The sequence below is a fragment of the Hippocampus bargibanti genome, linkage group LG17 (genome assembly GCF_051943395.1).
Source record: "Hippocampus bargibanti isolate YZ-2025 linkage group LG17, ASM5194339v1, whole genome shotgun sequence".
NCBI lineage: Eukaryota > Metazoa > Chordata > Actinopteri > Syngnathiformes > Syngnathidae > Hippocampus > Hippocampus bargibanti.
In genome coordinates, this window is record NC_142750.1 from 12,451,880 (window position 1) to 12,465,294 (window position 13,415).

Sequence of the window (13,415 nt, forward strand, 5' to 3'; positions counted from 1 at the left end):
TGAAAAGTTGTTTTTAACAAGCACGTTGTCAGGTGAACGAGCAACTCATATAAATACATTCATCGGATTTCGGCAAAGGTTTTGGCTGCTGTGTGTGCACATAACTACATTGAAATTTGCACCACACTCGTTTCTTTAGTCACCTTTTGACACGTAACCTAAGTTGAAAGCATTCCAGCCTGGAACTACATCCACTCTCACTTTTATGCAGTGGCAGACCATAAGGGCCAGCAAGGCCTTCTCTGCTGGCCTAGATATATCTGCTTCTTTTCATTACTTTTCCCCTGTTGCGCTGCTTCCAAGTGTGTTTTTGTATTTAAACAATCAAATCATTTCAGCCATCATATGCTACCAGGGTCACAATCAATTCTGCAGGCCCAGTCACATCAAATGTGTCGATCAAACTGTTAGTGTAACCAATCAGATTTCGAGTTGGCAACCCAAAAGGGTTACCAACGCCTTCGTGAAGGCGCAGGTCAACGTCTGTTTTCGCAAACTATGATTGGCTCGTCACTAGCCAATCATAGTTTGCAAAAACTGCTCTGATCACAAGCCGCTAGTGACAAGAGCATACGGGCCAGAGCTAGCACACTATCTGTAGTAAGCTGCATAAGCAAATATTGTGTTGATTTAATAGCACTTTTGTCAACCCACAATGGCTGAAGGAGAAGAAATGGTTTTGATTGGAGGTTTACTGTTAAAGCCAATTTCAGGACAGACTTTTCAAGAAAAAAATAAACATCATTAAGAAAGTTCAGTCAGTTATTTCCTGGCTAGTGGACTTGCCGTAAATCACACCACATTTTTTTCAGCCTGGATTGATTCAGACGAAGCACTACTGAAGGCCTAGCGATGAAATCCACGGCCCGCCACTGCTTTTATGTCACCCATGACGTGTCTGAATACACGTGCCAGGCACAGGTATCAATGATGACCGACAGATATTTGTGTACACATGGTCATGGGAGTTCTCATCCTTCCCGCAAATATTGACCCACTCAGGTTGACAAACCTTGCGCAAACAACGGGAAAAATCCCCAAAATAGACACTGTCCAACTCAAGTTTGGCCAAGCTGTACATCACAGGTTGATGGTTCCTATTCACTCCATTTGTCAAAACGGCAATACGTACGTTTGGCAAACAGTCTCGACGCCCAGTCTTTTGAAATTGGCCACAAATGGATCATTCTGAGCCACGTAATATATTGCCGCGGGGAAAGACAGCAGATTCGATGTCTTCTTCACATGTATGAGACCTCAGACACTTCTGGTTCCGGGTCCCTCAAGGCATCGTTCGACTCGCTAATCGAGCTGGCATTTGAACGTGTGTCCATGGCGGAGTGCATGATGGGTAGCCACAAGTCATCCATGTTTGGCATCACAAATATTTTCTGTCGGGAAGACAAAAGATATCATGATAGTGCCTCCCGACGTCCTGTAACGTGCGTTCTGTTGTGTTGGAATTAAATGGATAATCGAGCTTGTGATTCAATGTCAGCGGGTATTTTGCTGCAATAGTGTGAAGGAGTTCGTCAGGAGCAGCAGCACACGTATCATTCATTACCTTCATTATTTATGACGCCACTTTGCGAACCAAAGCCATAAATGAAATGCACTGTTGAAATTTACAACCTGCATTTACACCATGAAACATCTGCAACGTGCACTGTTCTGAAGTCCATAAACATCCTGTAATTGGACAGCAACTTCCAGAGCGCTTTGAAGACGAACCAATTCAAGTTGAATGTAGCGGTTTACCTGAAACTCTTGATCTAGTTTCTTCTCGATCCAATCCGTCACATGGACGAGGGTGACCTCCCTCTCCCCAAGCTTTGGCCGCGCTTTGAGCTCCAGGTGAGGTGGACTACGGAAACCGTACCTGAGCACTCACAAAAGACATTAATGGGACAATCTGCTTTTTCCAAACATGATCATGTAAGCAAGCGACTCAGGCGGACACAAACCCTGAGCAGAACAGTTCTCAAAATGTCAAGACTCTAAATTGTTCTTGAGAGTTTTGAAAGGCGCTTATAAATGAAATGTATTATTATTAAAATCAGGCAGAATTTTTGCAAACTTTATCCAGCAGAGGGGGCAAGCTTTGTATCGTAAAAACCAGGACCGTCTTACGTGAATTTACCATATCCTGTCTGTAGGAGGCGGTGGTATGTTGACAGCAAGAGTCCCTCGGCACTCCTGTACCTCCACGGTGAGTAGTAGTGGTGTGTTGGCCACCTCCTCCATCTTCTTCTTGATGAACTCTGTCTCTGTAGCTTTTTGGAAATACTTGGACTTGGCGATCTTGTCCACAAAGCGCATGATCTTGCTCGGCCTGTGGCCTCCCACATAGCTGCAGTGTGCAAATGGAAAGGAGAGCTTTCATAAAGAGGCAGAAGAGATTTGTGAGCTAAGCAGTGAGTGAGTCATGTTGATGATTTATTAATGACAGCCATGTACTGCTTGCTAAGCCCCCTTACGTGATGCAAAGGAGTGGGTGGCACTACGCTAAATCAGCAGTGAGTAAATCATTGCTCGATGGAAGGTTGCAACATTTCGTATCAACATTTTACTATGGATTTTCAACGATTGTTCTGAAGGATATTTGCTCACACTTCACTTCCAGGGAAAACAGCTTTGTCACTGTAAAGGTCAGGAGATTCCTCCTCATCTGAGGAACCAGCACTGGACGACTCCTCATCGCTGTCCGCCAGACAATATGTGCGTGGTCTTGCCCTGTTGCATACACAAACACATACAGCTTCAATTAGCATAAAGAAATCGTACGGACATTACATAGAGTATCAAACTGTCTTCTGAGGTATACTGCAAATTACATTTTTTTCCTCTATATCTGACACAATGTGGCTATTTTAAGGATATTTTATTTACCAAGAGGTGGAGGACCATCCCAAAATGGACCATTACAGTCATGTGGGGGATCAAAGCTAACTAACAGCAACAAGCTAAGCTAACATTGGCAGACATAATTTTTTAAATATTTTTCTATGACCATCATCTTTCACTGAATTGATGGTATTAAAATAAATAAATTAATACATTTAAGCGGGATGAAATACAACTTTATCTTTCTAAATACCTGTATATACATATACTTATGTCCAAGTCGTGTGTTTCATAAAAATGTACACTGTACTTCTGATTTGACTACTGCATCGAAGACCTTGACACATAAGGAGCAGACCTCGAGTACAAACCGAGAATGCCCAGAGGGCTGAAAATGAATCTCCCGCCAAGTAGTTGTTTCTGTGACCCATCAAACTCACTATTTGTTGGCCAAATCCACATTGGTCAAGCGTCCAGAGATGGTTTCGTATCAAGGGGAAGGAATTGTGAAAAATGAGATGTGACAGCCATTACGACTCCAAACAGAAACACGTTTACCTCAATCAATTTGACTTTTCCCTGATGGACCTTTGAGTGATTACTCTCACAATGGTACCGACAATCAATCAATCAATAACATTTTGACGGGAGTGTGGAGATGAAAGCAAAACGGCTCACCACTCCTTGCCGTGCTCACTGAGGCCTTCGCCCTCCTTGCCCAGACGAGCGAGGTACATCTTGGTCTCCAGAGTCATGAGGAAGGAACCCGTGTAGGAGACTTCCAGATCAAACCACAAACCTGGATGGAAGGCTAGACTCAGAAATGTTCACGGACGGACGGACGGTCACGCACGCACGCACACACATACACATACACATACATACACACACGCACACATACATACACACGTGCACACACACATACACACACGCACACACACATACACACACACACACGCACACACACACACACACACACACACACACACACACACACACACACACACACACACACACACACACACACACACGCACACATCGTCATCATGATTGAACTATGGTTGTTTTTGGCCGTGCTATTTCATAACGTGTATATCTGTCAGAAAGTGCTTTTATCTTGTCGTGGATGAAAAGGTCAGGCTTCAGAAAGTTGCACTTCCTCGCTGGGGGAGCTTCCTGTTTTGATCGGATTAGCATCCCGCTGTTATTTGCTCCATGTGACTGTCCTGGCTTTCCAAACATCTTTCCTATTACACCTGCAGTGAATCCCCAAGTTCTTCACGCCCACACAAAAAGGTTAACCTTTTCAAATAAAACTGCAGAATTATAAGACAAGTGGATGGTTAGACTAAATGAAAAGAAAATGGCATTTCCATTTATTTTACCCCAGTATTATAAAAAAAGGCAAAAAATTGTTTAATCCAAAAAATGCAGAGGATTGCTGACTACTTCTTCTTTTCCTTTCGGCTTTTCCCTTCAAGGGGTCGCCACAGCGAATCAGTGTCCTCCATCTTCTGAGGTTTGATTCGCATGTTTGTTTTGGCCGAGGTTTTACGTCGGATGCCCTTCCTGACACAACACTCTGTATTTATACGGGCTTGAGACAGCACAAGAAGTGACTGGCTTATATCCAGCTGACTATGGATTAAAATTTGTCCTAAGAACTAATGCCCATTTGCTCCTACGGTGCAGATTCAAGTGGGCGTGGAAAAGGGAGTTTCCAATTGTAATTTTTGTACTCTGATCAGAATCAAATCTAGGACTACTTTAATGGGGAGCTCAATATGTATGGGGAGTGCATCCAAAACTGAATGCAATTGTACGTGAATAGCGAGATGGCTAGCTAGTGGAAGCAGTATGGTCGGTAAAACACAAACAGAACTCCAGTTCCTACCTTGGTGGTCCATAGATGGTCTGGAGGCTCCGAGAATCTTGGGAATGGAGACGCCCATGTCGAGTTCTGTTAACATGAGCTCATTCATAACATACGGCAGCTGGAGAGACAAAAAGGTGATGGTTTAGATTTCAATACCAAAGAGAATATATTAAACTGATTTCAAAGAACGCATGCGCAACTTCACCCAACATGTGGATTGGATGACAAGTGGTTCACAAGTAAATCAATCTGAAGACAGATGGATGGATCTATCCATCCAACCCATTCAACCATGGAATGCTCTAAATTGTCTTTAAGTTTAACTGGATGACAGAACCCATTAAAAATACTGTTAATGTTCAGGCGCTCCCAATTGAAAGGAACCTAAGTTTGATTTAAAATAAGTTTGATTTAAAATAAGTACTGTACAGGGTACCACCCACCCGGATCTTACTGAGCTTCATTTGAATCTTTTTGGAGACAACGTTGGCCCAGTACTTCTCTCCCAAGAAGTCCCAGAATATTCTTCCCAGAAAAGCGTTGACCCAAGCTTCTGGTTCAGCCAATTCATCTGAGCTCTTGGGCACCTAAACGGCATACAGACACATTCACAAGTAGATATGACATTTGGGTGAGTTACCACCATATTTAGTTACTTGAGGTGTCCCCCTTCACAATGGAATGGAGCTTATTTTTACCAAGCCAATCGGCTCATAACATATAGGGAAAAAAATGATTGAAATATGATAAAACTATGATGACACATGCATTAAAAATTCAGAGCGATACTTTCTTTTTTATTGAAACAATACAGATATTAATGAAGCAATGAAAATGAATCATGAAGCAACAGTCTGTTTCATCATGCTGGTTAGCTTCCATGTTTTTTTTCTTCAGAAATGCTCCAAGTGGAAATGATGTCAAGTGACTCAATCAACTCAACAAGTATTCAAAATAGTTCCTTGGTGCCAGTGTTTCACTGGATGATGGTAAAACAATACTTTTGGTTACACAGTTTGGTTACCTCAACTCACTTCAACATAGTTCATTGGAACCAAAATGATATCTTCGCAATATTTTCATGGCTTGGACCGAATACAAAAACAGTCGACAGCTTGGCAAATTTGTCAGGTAATAACAGAGGAGAGGATCCAACCCCAGGAAAAAAATGGATACATTTGCAAATGCTGAATTGCAAATATACAGGGCTTCACTGTACCACATTCTTACCTTTTGGGTAGTTTGAGGGGTTCTTTCAGGGGTATTTCCAGGACTTTGAGTAGCGGTCGGGCTTGAAGGCGCAGGCTGGGGGTGGACATACTTGGCCATGTACAGGTTGTAGTCCAAGAGCATCTTCTGTCTTACGCCCGTGGCAAGTCCACAGGAGGAAGCCGAGGAGCTTTCTCGGTGGCGGGGCTCTGGGTGGCACAGCTCGTCACTGCTACCGCCGTCGGCCTCCTGGCCGCCCACTGATTGGTTGCTGTGGCTATGGGGGGGCTGCAAGGCTAATATAGATGAAAGGAGAAATTGGGTACATGCTAAGTTCTGAGCAGTTCATTATATTTTGTCTTTTTTTTTTAATTATCAATTTGTCACTTTTACTGGCTTCTGGAGTTGAAAGCTCGTTGTCATTTTTGTGCATGGCTTTCACTCTCCACATAGAGCTAGTTCATGAAAAAAATTAAGCGTGGCCAATTTAGTAACTTTTCCCAACTTTCTAATTACGATTTTTCAATAATTAAACTCCTGCTAAGTAAATCAGCGGAGCTGAATCATTCTCACATTCAAGAAAGCAGCCCAGTTTAAGTCCACCACATAAGTCATCTCTGCATCATCATAATAAATGTCCGTCACAAAGAAAAATAACGTGGACAATATACATAATTGTGTGCTCATGGGAAGTGAAGACATGAAGACAATGATCTTTAGGGTCATTACATTCACTTTTGTTAATTTAAAGGTCATTAAAATCTGATTACAGGCCGATGTTTGATAGAGTCCTCAGGTCGGATCAAATAACGAAGAGAATATTTATGTACTCGATTGCAGGCACGCCTCCACACTTTAATTGATCTGAGGCCATTCGCATGTTTTAGTGCTACCCTTGAGACAAGCAACACATTTCAAATGGCCTCAACATTCGACTATTTAACCTAACTGTGATTTGTTTTGTCAGTGTGTGAACAATAACATCTCTAGGGCCATAATTACTGTGAAAGGGAAAATAAATGAGACATTTAAGCCTCTTAAGTATACTGAAGAGATCTGTTTATAAATGCAGTGCACATGTTTGAAGATATTAGTTGGAACTGTGTGATGACCTAGAACTATGTACTTATTCACATCAGTAGTTATCTAGTGCAAGTTTGTTGTGCAGTTAGCTAGATAGCTATAGGTAGACCACAAAAATACATCTTCCCCTGAGATAGTACACTGGCATGAGCAGTTTAGAGCGTCTCATTGTCACAACAAAACATACTTATTAAATACTATTTTATTTAATCATTCACAATTGGAAGGGTTATACACCGTTCTGTACTGCATGAAATTTAGAAGGCATATTTCTTTTTACTTCACCAGGGCGTGTAATAACATGTTCAGTAATCCTGTGCACTGCACTGTACCTAAAAACATAATTAAAAGATTCATTATCCTGATATGATGCATAGGAAAGCCCAATTCATGACCTGTAATCCATCTGAACCACTCACGCTTCTCACTTGAGGGGATTGTCTTTAACCCTTTTAGGGACAGCGGTTACTACAGTACTCAGTTTATCAGTTACAGAGTGAAAGGAAGGGTCAAGCGAGAGTTTACATGCAGATCTGTGTTGTGTTGCACACTGACCACTTTTGGACAGACTGCCGCTTCGTCTGTTAGACTTTATCTGGGAGGCGAGCAGAAATCTTCTGAACCATTCCTCTTTTTCCCGCCCCGTCCTCCCAAAAAGGTAGATTGTCAGATCTCCTCCGGGTGCCGTTTTCCTCAGCTCGTCTGTGGATGCTTCGGCTTTTTCAACCTTGTAGTCCGCTTGCTCTGCTTTCTCATCCAGCGTTGTGGGTTTGTCCTCTTCGGCCTTTTCTCCTTGGGCCTTGGACATGAAGTCATCCTGCTTGGTCAGCTCAATGCAAACAGGGTACTTCTTGTTCCAAACTCTTTTTCTCGCTAGGCTCTGTGGCATCAGGTAGATCTTTGGAGTATGAGACATCTTTAAGGATCAGTATCATAGCCATACATTTTACAGTGGTGAGTCCACCGCAGAAAAATATTTCACTCGATAAGCTCGTGAACATCCCCATTTTTGTATCGGCTCTCAAAGTCCTTCGGTATCACAGGTGTCAAAGTCAAGGTCCTTGAGCCAAATCTGGCCCGCCACATTATTTTATTCGGCCCGCGAAAGCAAATCAAACTTGTGAAATTCCATGCATGATGTTTGGTGAAGTCTGAAGCAAAATTTCAAATTGTCGTATGTAAACCACAATGACAGTCATTATTTTTTACTTCAAATTTGAAAACTAGTAATTCAGTAATTTTATTGAGCGCTTTATATGTAATATGTGGAGGGGATGTCACAGAAAGACAATGCCATTGTGCACATTGGCCACATAAAATGACGCGTGAGCCGTATCTCGCCCCCAGGCCTTGATTTTGATGCCAGTGTATTATGGGATAAAAACCTATATGTCCGCGTGTGAAAAGGTGAAAAAAACAGACAGTTGTCTCACCTTACTGTCAGTCAGGTCGTAGATCTTCTGGCTGATGTAGGTGACGTCGGGTTTTGGTTCGTTGTGTGTGGCTCGGCGGGAGATGTTGCGGTTTGGTTTTGAGAGTCGCAGGATGGAACCTTCGAGGCGTACGTACACAGAGTGCGTCAGAGTGGCGTGGTACATCTCCGGGTCGTAGTTGTGGATCTCGTTCATCCAGCCCTGCAATGTGGTGGGTATGCAGAAGGCAAGAAACCAAAGTCATTTTTGGGACAAAAGATAATTGAGATCCTTAAACAGAACAAAGAGCCAACATGCAACCATGAAAAGTAAAAATAATGTTGTTGTGGTTTACATGGGACAATTTCAAATTTTGGTTCATAACATTTCAACATTTCAATCATAACATTTCAAAAGTTTGATTTGCCTTTTGCGGGCCGAATAAAATGATGTGGCGGGCCAGATTTGATCACCAGGCCTTAACTTTGACACCTGTGCTCTACTGTGCAGTGCGTGGTCTCGTCAAGAATACAATGCCTGATCGTAAGACTTTCCCGCCCACCTAAAGGATTCACCACGCTGGGGTAAAGGTGCACCGCTGCCGCTCAATTTGTAGCTGAAGCCTTATCAGTCCCAAAGGATGTTTGAGCACAAAAGCCATTTTGATTAAAAAGGTGAATTTCCGCTCTTGGAGGCAGTGTGTTACAAGATAGGAAACAGGAGTCTTTGACCTACATAAGGCCTGGAGGCTAATTCCACATATCGTTTTTGTCTCACCTTGTATAGGCTGGGTTCTTTGATGTCAAATTGGGCCACATTCCAAGGTTCCCTCCTGCGTCTTTGCTTTCTTGTTCCCAAGTAGGAGCGCCGTGGAGCTGACAGCCAAAGGACTAAAATGGCCAAGGTAAAACCTGCAAATATTCCATGGGCCACCGCGCATGCATACTGTGGTAGCGGAAGTACCAAATACCAGTATACCAACTGTGTCACGCAGACCAGACCAGTCCAAGGCACAGACTCCACTTCCTCCTCCTCCTCTTCTTCCTCAATATCCACTTCGCTACACAACCCCGTGCTGCCAGTATGGAGGCCCCGGGATTCAGGGTGATCCCCGTCCGGAGTCTCCGTGTCAGTACATAAGTCAAAGTCTTCACTGTAAAGCTCACAAAAATCCTCATCTTCCTGACGAGCAACGAGGGCCGACATGGAGCAGCGACCTAGATTCAGCGACGGGGACCTGGCCAAGGTGGATGCGGGGGTCTGGCCGGGAGTCGGTGCCTGTGTTAGTGCGGGAGGGGAGAAGAACACAGAATCCGGTCCTCCACCGGTGAGGGTTTCTTCATCATCTTCCCCCTCTGGTCCTTCCTCCTCCTTGATGCTGTAGTTATAACCCTCAGAGTGTCCGTTGACGGCTGTGATGCCGCTTAGCTCCGATGCACTTGATGACAGCAACCTGGCTCGATGGGGGCCACTTCCTACTCCCCCTGCGCTCGATTCCTCTCCCATGATTTTACTGAAAAGCTGCAGGGGGTCGGACATCACCTCAGAGAGACGCCGCCTTGTATCTTCGATCTTGGCTTCTACTTCTTGAACCTTGAAGAAGGACCTACCATCTGGCGACATGGTGGGAGACGAGGGGGCCGTTTTGGAGTCCCCGCCGACCTGAGTGGCAATGACGGTGGTGGAGGAGAGGCGAGGTTGTGAGAACTGTTTAAAGAGCTGCATGTTGCGAGGAGGGGGCCGCTGGGGTGGCTGACCTTGTGGCTGATGCGGGGCTTGATGGAGAACTTGCTGAACAGACGCTTCCTGGTGCTCGGCCTTTGACGAGTCCGTGGAAAGCGACTTGACAAAAGATTTCATTAAGTGTCTGTGGCGGGCGTGCGGCGGCGCCACAGTGGTTGTCGACGGGCTGGGGTCACGAACCTCAACGTCATTGGACAAGGATCTGACCAGGCTGAGGAAAGGTCTGGACGATGACAGCCCGGTGGACTTGCAAGGTGAGGAGGAGCTGGAGCTTGTGGTTGGCAGACTGGCCAGAGGCCGTTCAGAAGGCCACGAGGAGCTGCTGGGAGGAGTGGAACTGAGTTGAGCAGTGGTGAAGCTGGGAAAGATTGCCATGGCTGGAGATGCGACGTTTGCGTGGGGATTCACCGCCATGGTCTCGGATTCAAAATCCAGCCCCTTTTTTGACCTATGATCCTCAAGACTTCCCGCATCACCTTTTCCGGCTTTCCCTCCAGCGTCAACTCCATAAAGTTCCTCTTCATCCTCCTCCTTGCACAGAGCAGAGAAGTGAATGGTGATGGTGTCACGTGAGAGTGAGCGTTGAACCTGCAACTTGGGTCCAGGCGTGTGCCGAGAGGGTGGAGCCTCGGCATGTTGGCTACCTCCCCTGGTGCTGCCGCCGCTGCTGTCACTGCTCATCACCACCCAGCGCGCAGCTCAAGGCCTAGAGGGAAACGACACAGGCAGGCCAGGATGAATAACATGAAAACAGGTAATACATAAAAACTAGTGCAATTATTTGCAGAAGGTGGAGATGTTTGACATAGAGGAGAGGTGAGGGAATCGGCAGCCACCAAGCCGTAGCTCGGCTAACTTTGACAATTGTGCTTGTCTACATTAAAAAAAGGGAAGGAAAAAAATACTAAACTGATTGGTAGCTTTTTTTTCCCTTGCCACTTGCCCACTTGGACAAATTCTTGAGAAGGATGAACTACAAAATAAACTGATAAAAAGAAACATTAGATTGCTCTTTGAGAGTAAAAAAAAATAATTAAAATTAAAACTAGTTAATTTTTAAAAAGTTAATTAAATATGACACTACTAACTTGACGTGGCCAGGCTGATATCTATGTAGTAGTATCTGAGCAATTTTTAATAATAATAATAATAATAATAAATAATAATAATAATAATACTAATACATTTCATTTATAAGCACATTTTTTGGTGAAGACATACAGTCTCTTAAACTGTATTTTTAATCTTGACCTTTGTCCATTTTTTACATCACGATTCTAAATATCTATGTTTGCATTTGGAATATGAGATATATGCTGTCAGCAATAAAACAATAGAAGTGTGTTTTTAATACTATTTGTTGCATCATAAAAATCTAAAATGCGAGAGGTTCCCCACACCACTGCACACATTCGTATTACGTTCACGAATTGCCCAAAATGTGCTTTTAAAGGGAAAGAACCCGACATCTGCCCCACACTGGACAGCAAAATATCACCACAACTGCTTCATTTTCACTGTTGCTTTTTTTTTTTATCTCAGCGGGCCTACGGCGACGAACTATTACGATCCGTTGTCAAAAACAAAGAATGTAAATAAACTACATCTCACCCTGTTTACTGCATCCTTGTCTCGGGGATGTCAAGGCCACAACGTAACATCCAAAACCAGCCTTTTAAAATCTGCATAATCCAACCTGGTTCCGGACGTGATGAGCTCCACGCAGGGACCGAATCCCCTCCACCATTACCACACACATATGGAATTGGGAGGGCTGGTTTGCGGGGAGGGGGGGGGGGGGGGGGTCGAATCGATGCAACCTACTCCACGGCACGTCTCTCTGCCGCGATTACGGGCGCTAAACTGAGCTGGGCTGGTTTTGTTTTGATGAATGGGGAGCTGGTCAGCGCCGCGCCGCCTCGTCTACAGTGACACTGCAATTCCGTCCACTCCTCTTCGTCATGTTTGACGGCTGCTTGAGGACGCGCGACTGATGCACTGATGGTGAGGCGAGCTGCGTCATGGACCCACAGGAGCGGGCTTCCCCTTCCTCAATTAGAGCTCCGTCTCGACTACAATTCAGAATAAAAATCACTGAAATTAGAGGCAAAATGTTAACATTCGAGCCAAGCGAATTTCAAGTGCGTCTACTTCTTTTGTGTCAATCCATCTATTGGGACATGCTACCATCTAGCGATTCGACCGAGCATCGCAGCATGAACGTGTTTTGGTTCATTTGAAACAAAATTGATTTGACATCGAATATTCACTTAACGTTGCCTTTTTGAAACACCAATAAGTTTATTTGTTAACAGTTAATCAGAAGTAATTGTTCTTTTGTTGGTTGTCGCCATTTTAGAAAATACAAAAAAAGGAGAAAGTCGACATTTTCGAAAATTGAACGGCTGATTCAGTCAATTACTCATAGCTGTTGTGAAAGCGCTGTGTAAACCAATATGTATTGAATTGTACTGATGAAAAGGTTAAAATGTTTGTCAGGAAGGGCATCCGACGTAAGAGCTTGGCCAAAACAAACATGCAAATCAAACCTCTGAAGATGGAGGACACTGATTCGCTGTGGCGACCCCTGAAGAGAAAAGCCGAAAGGAAAAGAAGAAAAGGTTTAAATGTCTGGGCAGTACAGTCCACTTAAACTATTGACCAAGCTTTAAGAACTCGTCTAATGAAAGGAGTAAAACGTGTTCATTATGATTTCTTAAGAGACACGCTTTGTTCTGATGTGGGGTTCTCGTATCTCCTCGCTTTACATAATGATTCCTCGTTTTGATTTACAAAAGGGCCCCCCTGATGTTTAACTCTCGAGATAGGCACTTTATCGCCGCTCTGATGTGCTAATGACCCCTTTATTTCGGAACGACAGCAGTGCGGCTTACGACACTAATAGCCTAAGCAGAAAAAATACATCGGTGGCCGCCTCTTTTGGACAACTGACAATCAACGCAACAGAGGTATCCAACAGATCACGATGGAATGACAAATCGAAAGTGTACAAATCCCCTCAAAGGGTTCAGAGTTCCCTTCCGTGACCTCCTTTCATGCCTCCATCCCCGCGCCATCTCGCCTCTTTTTTAATACAAATCAGCTAGTGAATGGCACGCACAAATGTCTGTCATTTGAACTCCGTCAGCAAACTTCAAACGGCGTTCAAAGTGAGTCCCTGCCAGCTCCAAACCGCCATTACCTCCTCTCCTTTCCTCTCAGCGCCTCTTTTCGGGGACACGCAGCTG

General features: G+C 44.2%; 1 protein-coding gene across 2 annotated transcripts; it reads right to left on the reverse strand.

The window, feature by feature from the left end:
- Positions 1 to 32: 32 nt before the first annotated feature.
- tex2 (testis expressed 2) lies at positions 33 to 12,262 on the reverse strand. 2 transcript variants are annotated; one of them, XM_089018178.1, is made up of 12 exons: positions 11,779 to 12,262; positions 9,202 to 10,873; positions 8,446 to 8,646; positions 7,568 to 7,910; positions 5,951 to 6,225; positions 5,164 to 5,307; positions 4,739 to 4,838; positions 3,523 to 3,643; positions 2,611 to 2,733; positions 2,141 to 2,350; positions 1,759 to 1,879; positions 33 to 1,391 (listed from the first exon to the last, which is right to left on the reverse strand). In XM_089018178.1, the coding sequence occupies exons 2-12, from the start codon at positions 10,846 to 10,848 to the stop codon at positions 1,242 to 1,244; spliced, it is 3,435 nt and encodes a 1,144-aa protein (XP_088874304.1). In that variant the 5' UTR covers positions 10,849 to 10,873; positions 11,779 to 12,262; the 3' UTR covers positions 33 to 1,241. The 2 variants fall into 2 exon arrangements, with proteins under 2 accessions (XP_088874304.1, XP_088874303.1); XM_089018177.1 differs by having other exon boundaries at positions 3,523 to 3,655.
- Positions 12,263 to 13,415: the final 1,153 nt, after the last annotated feature.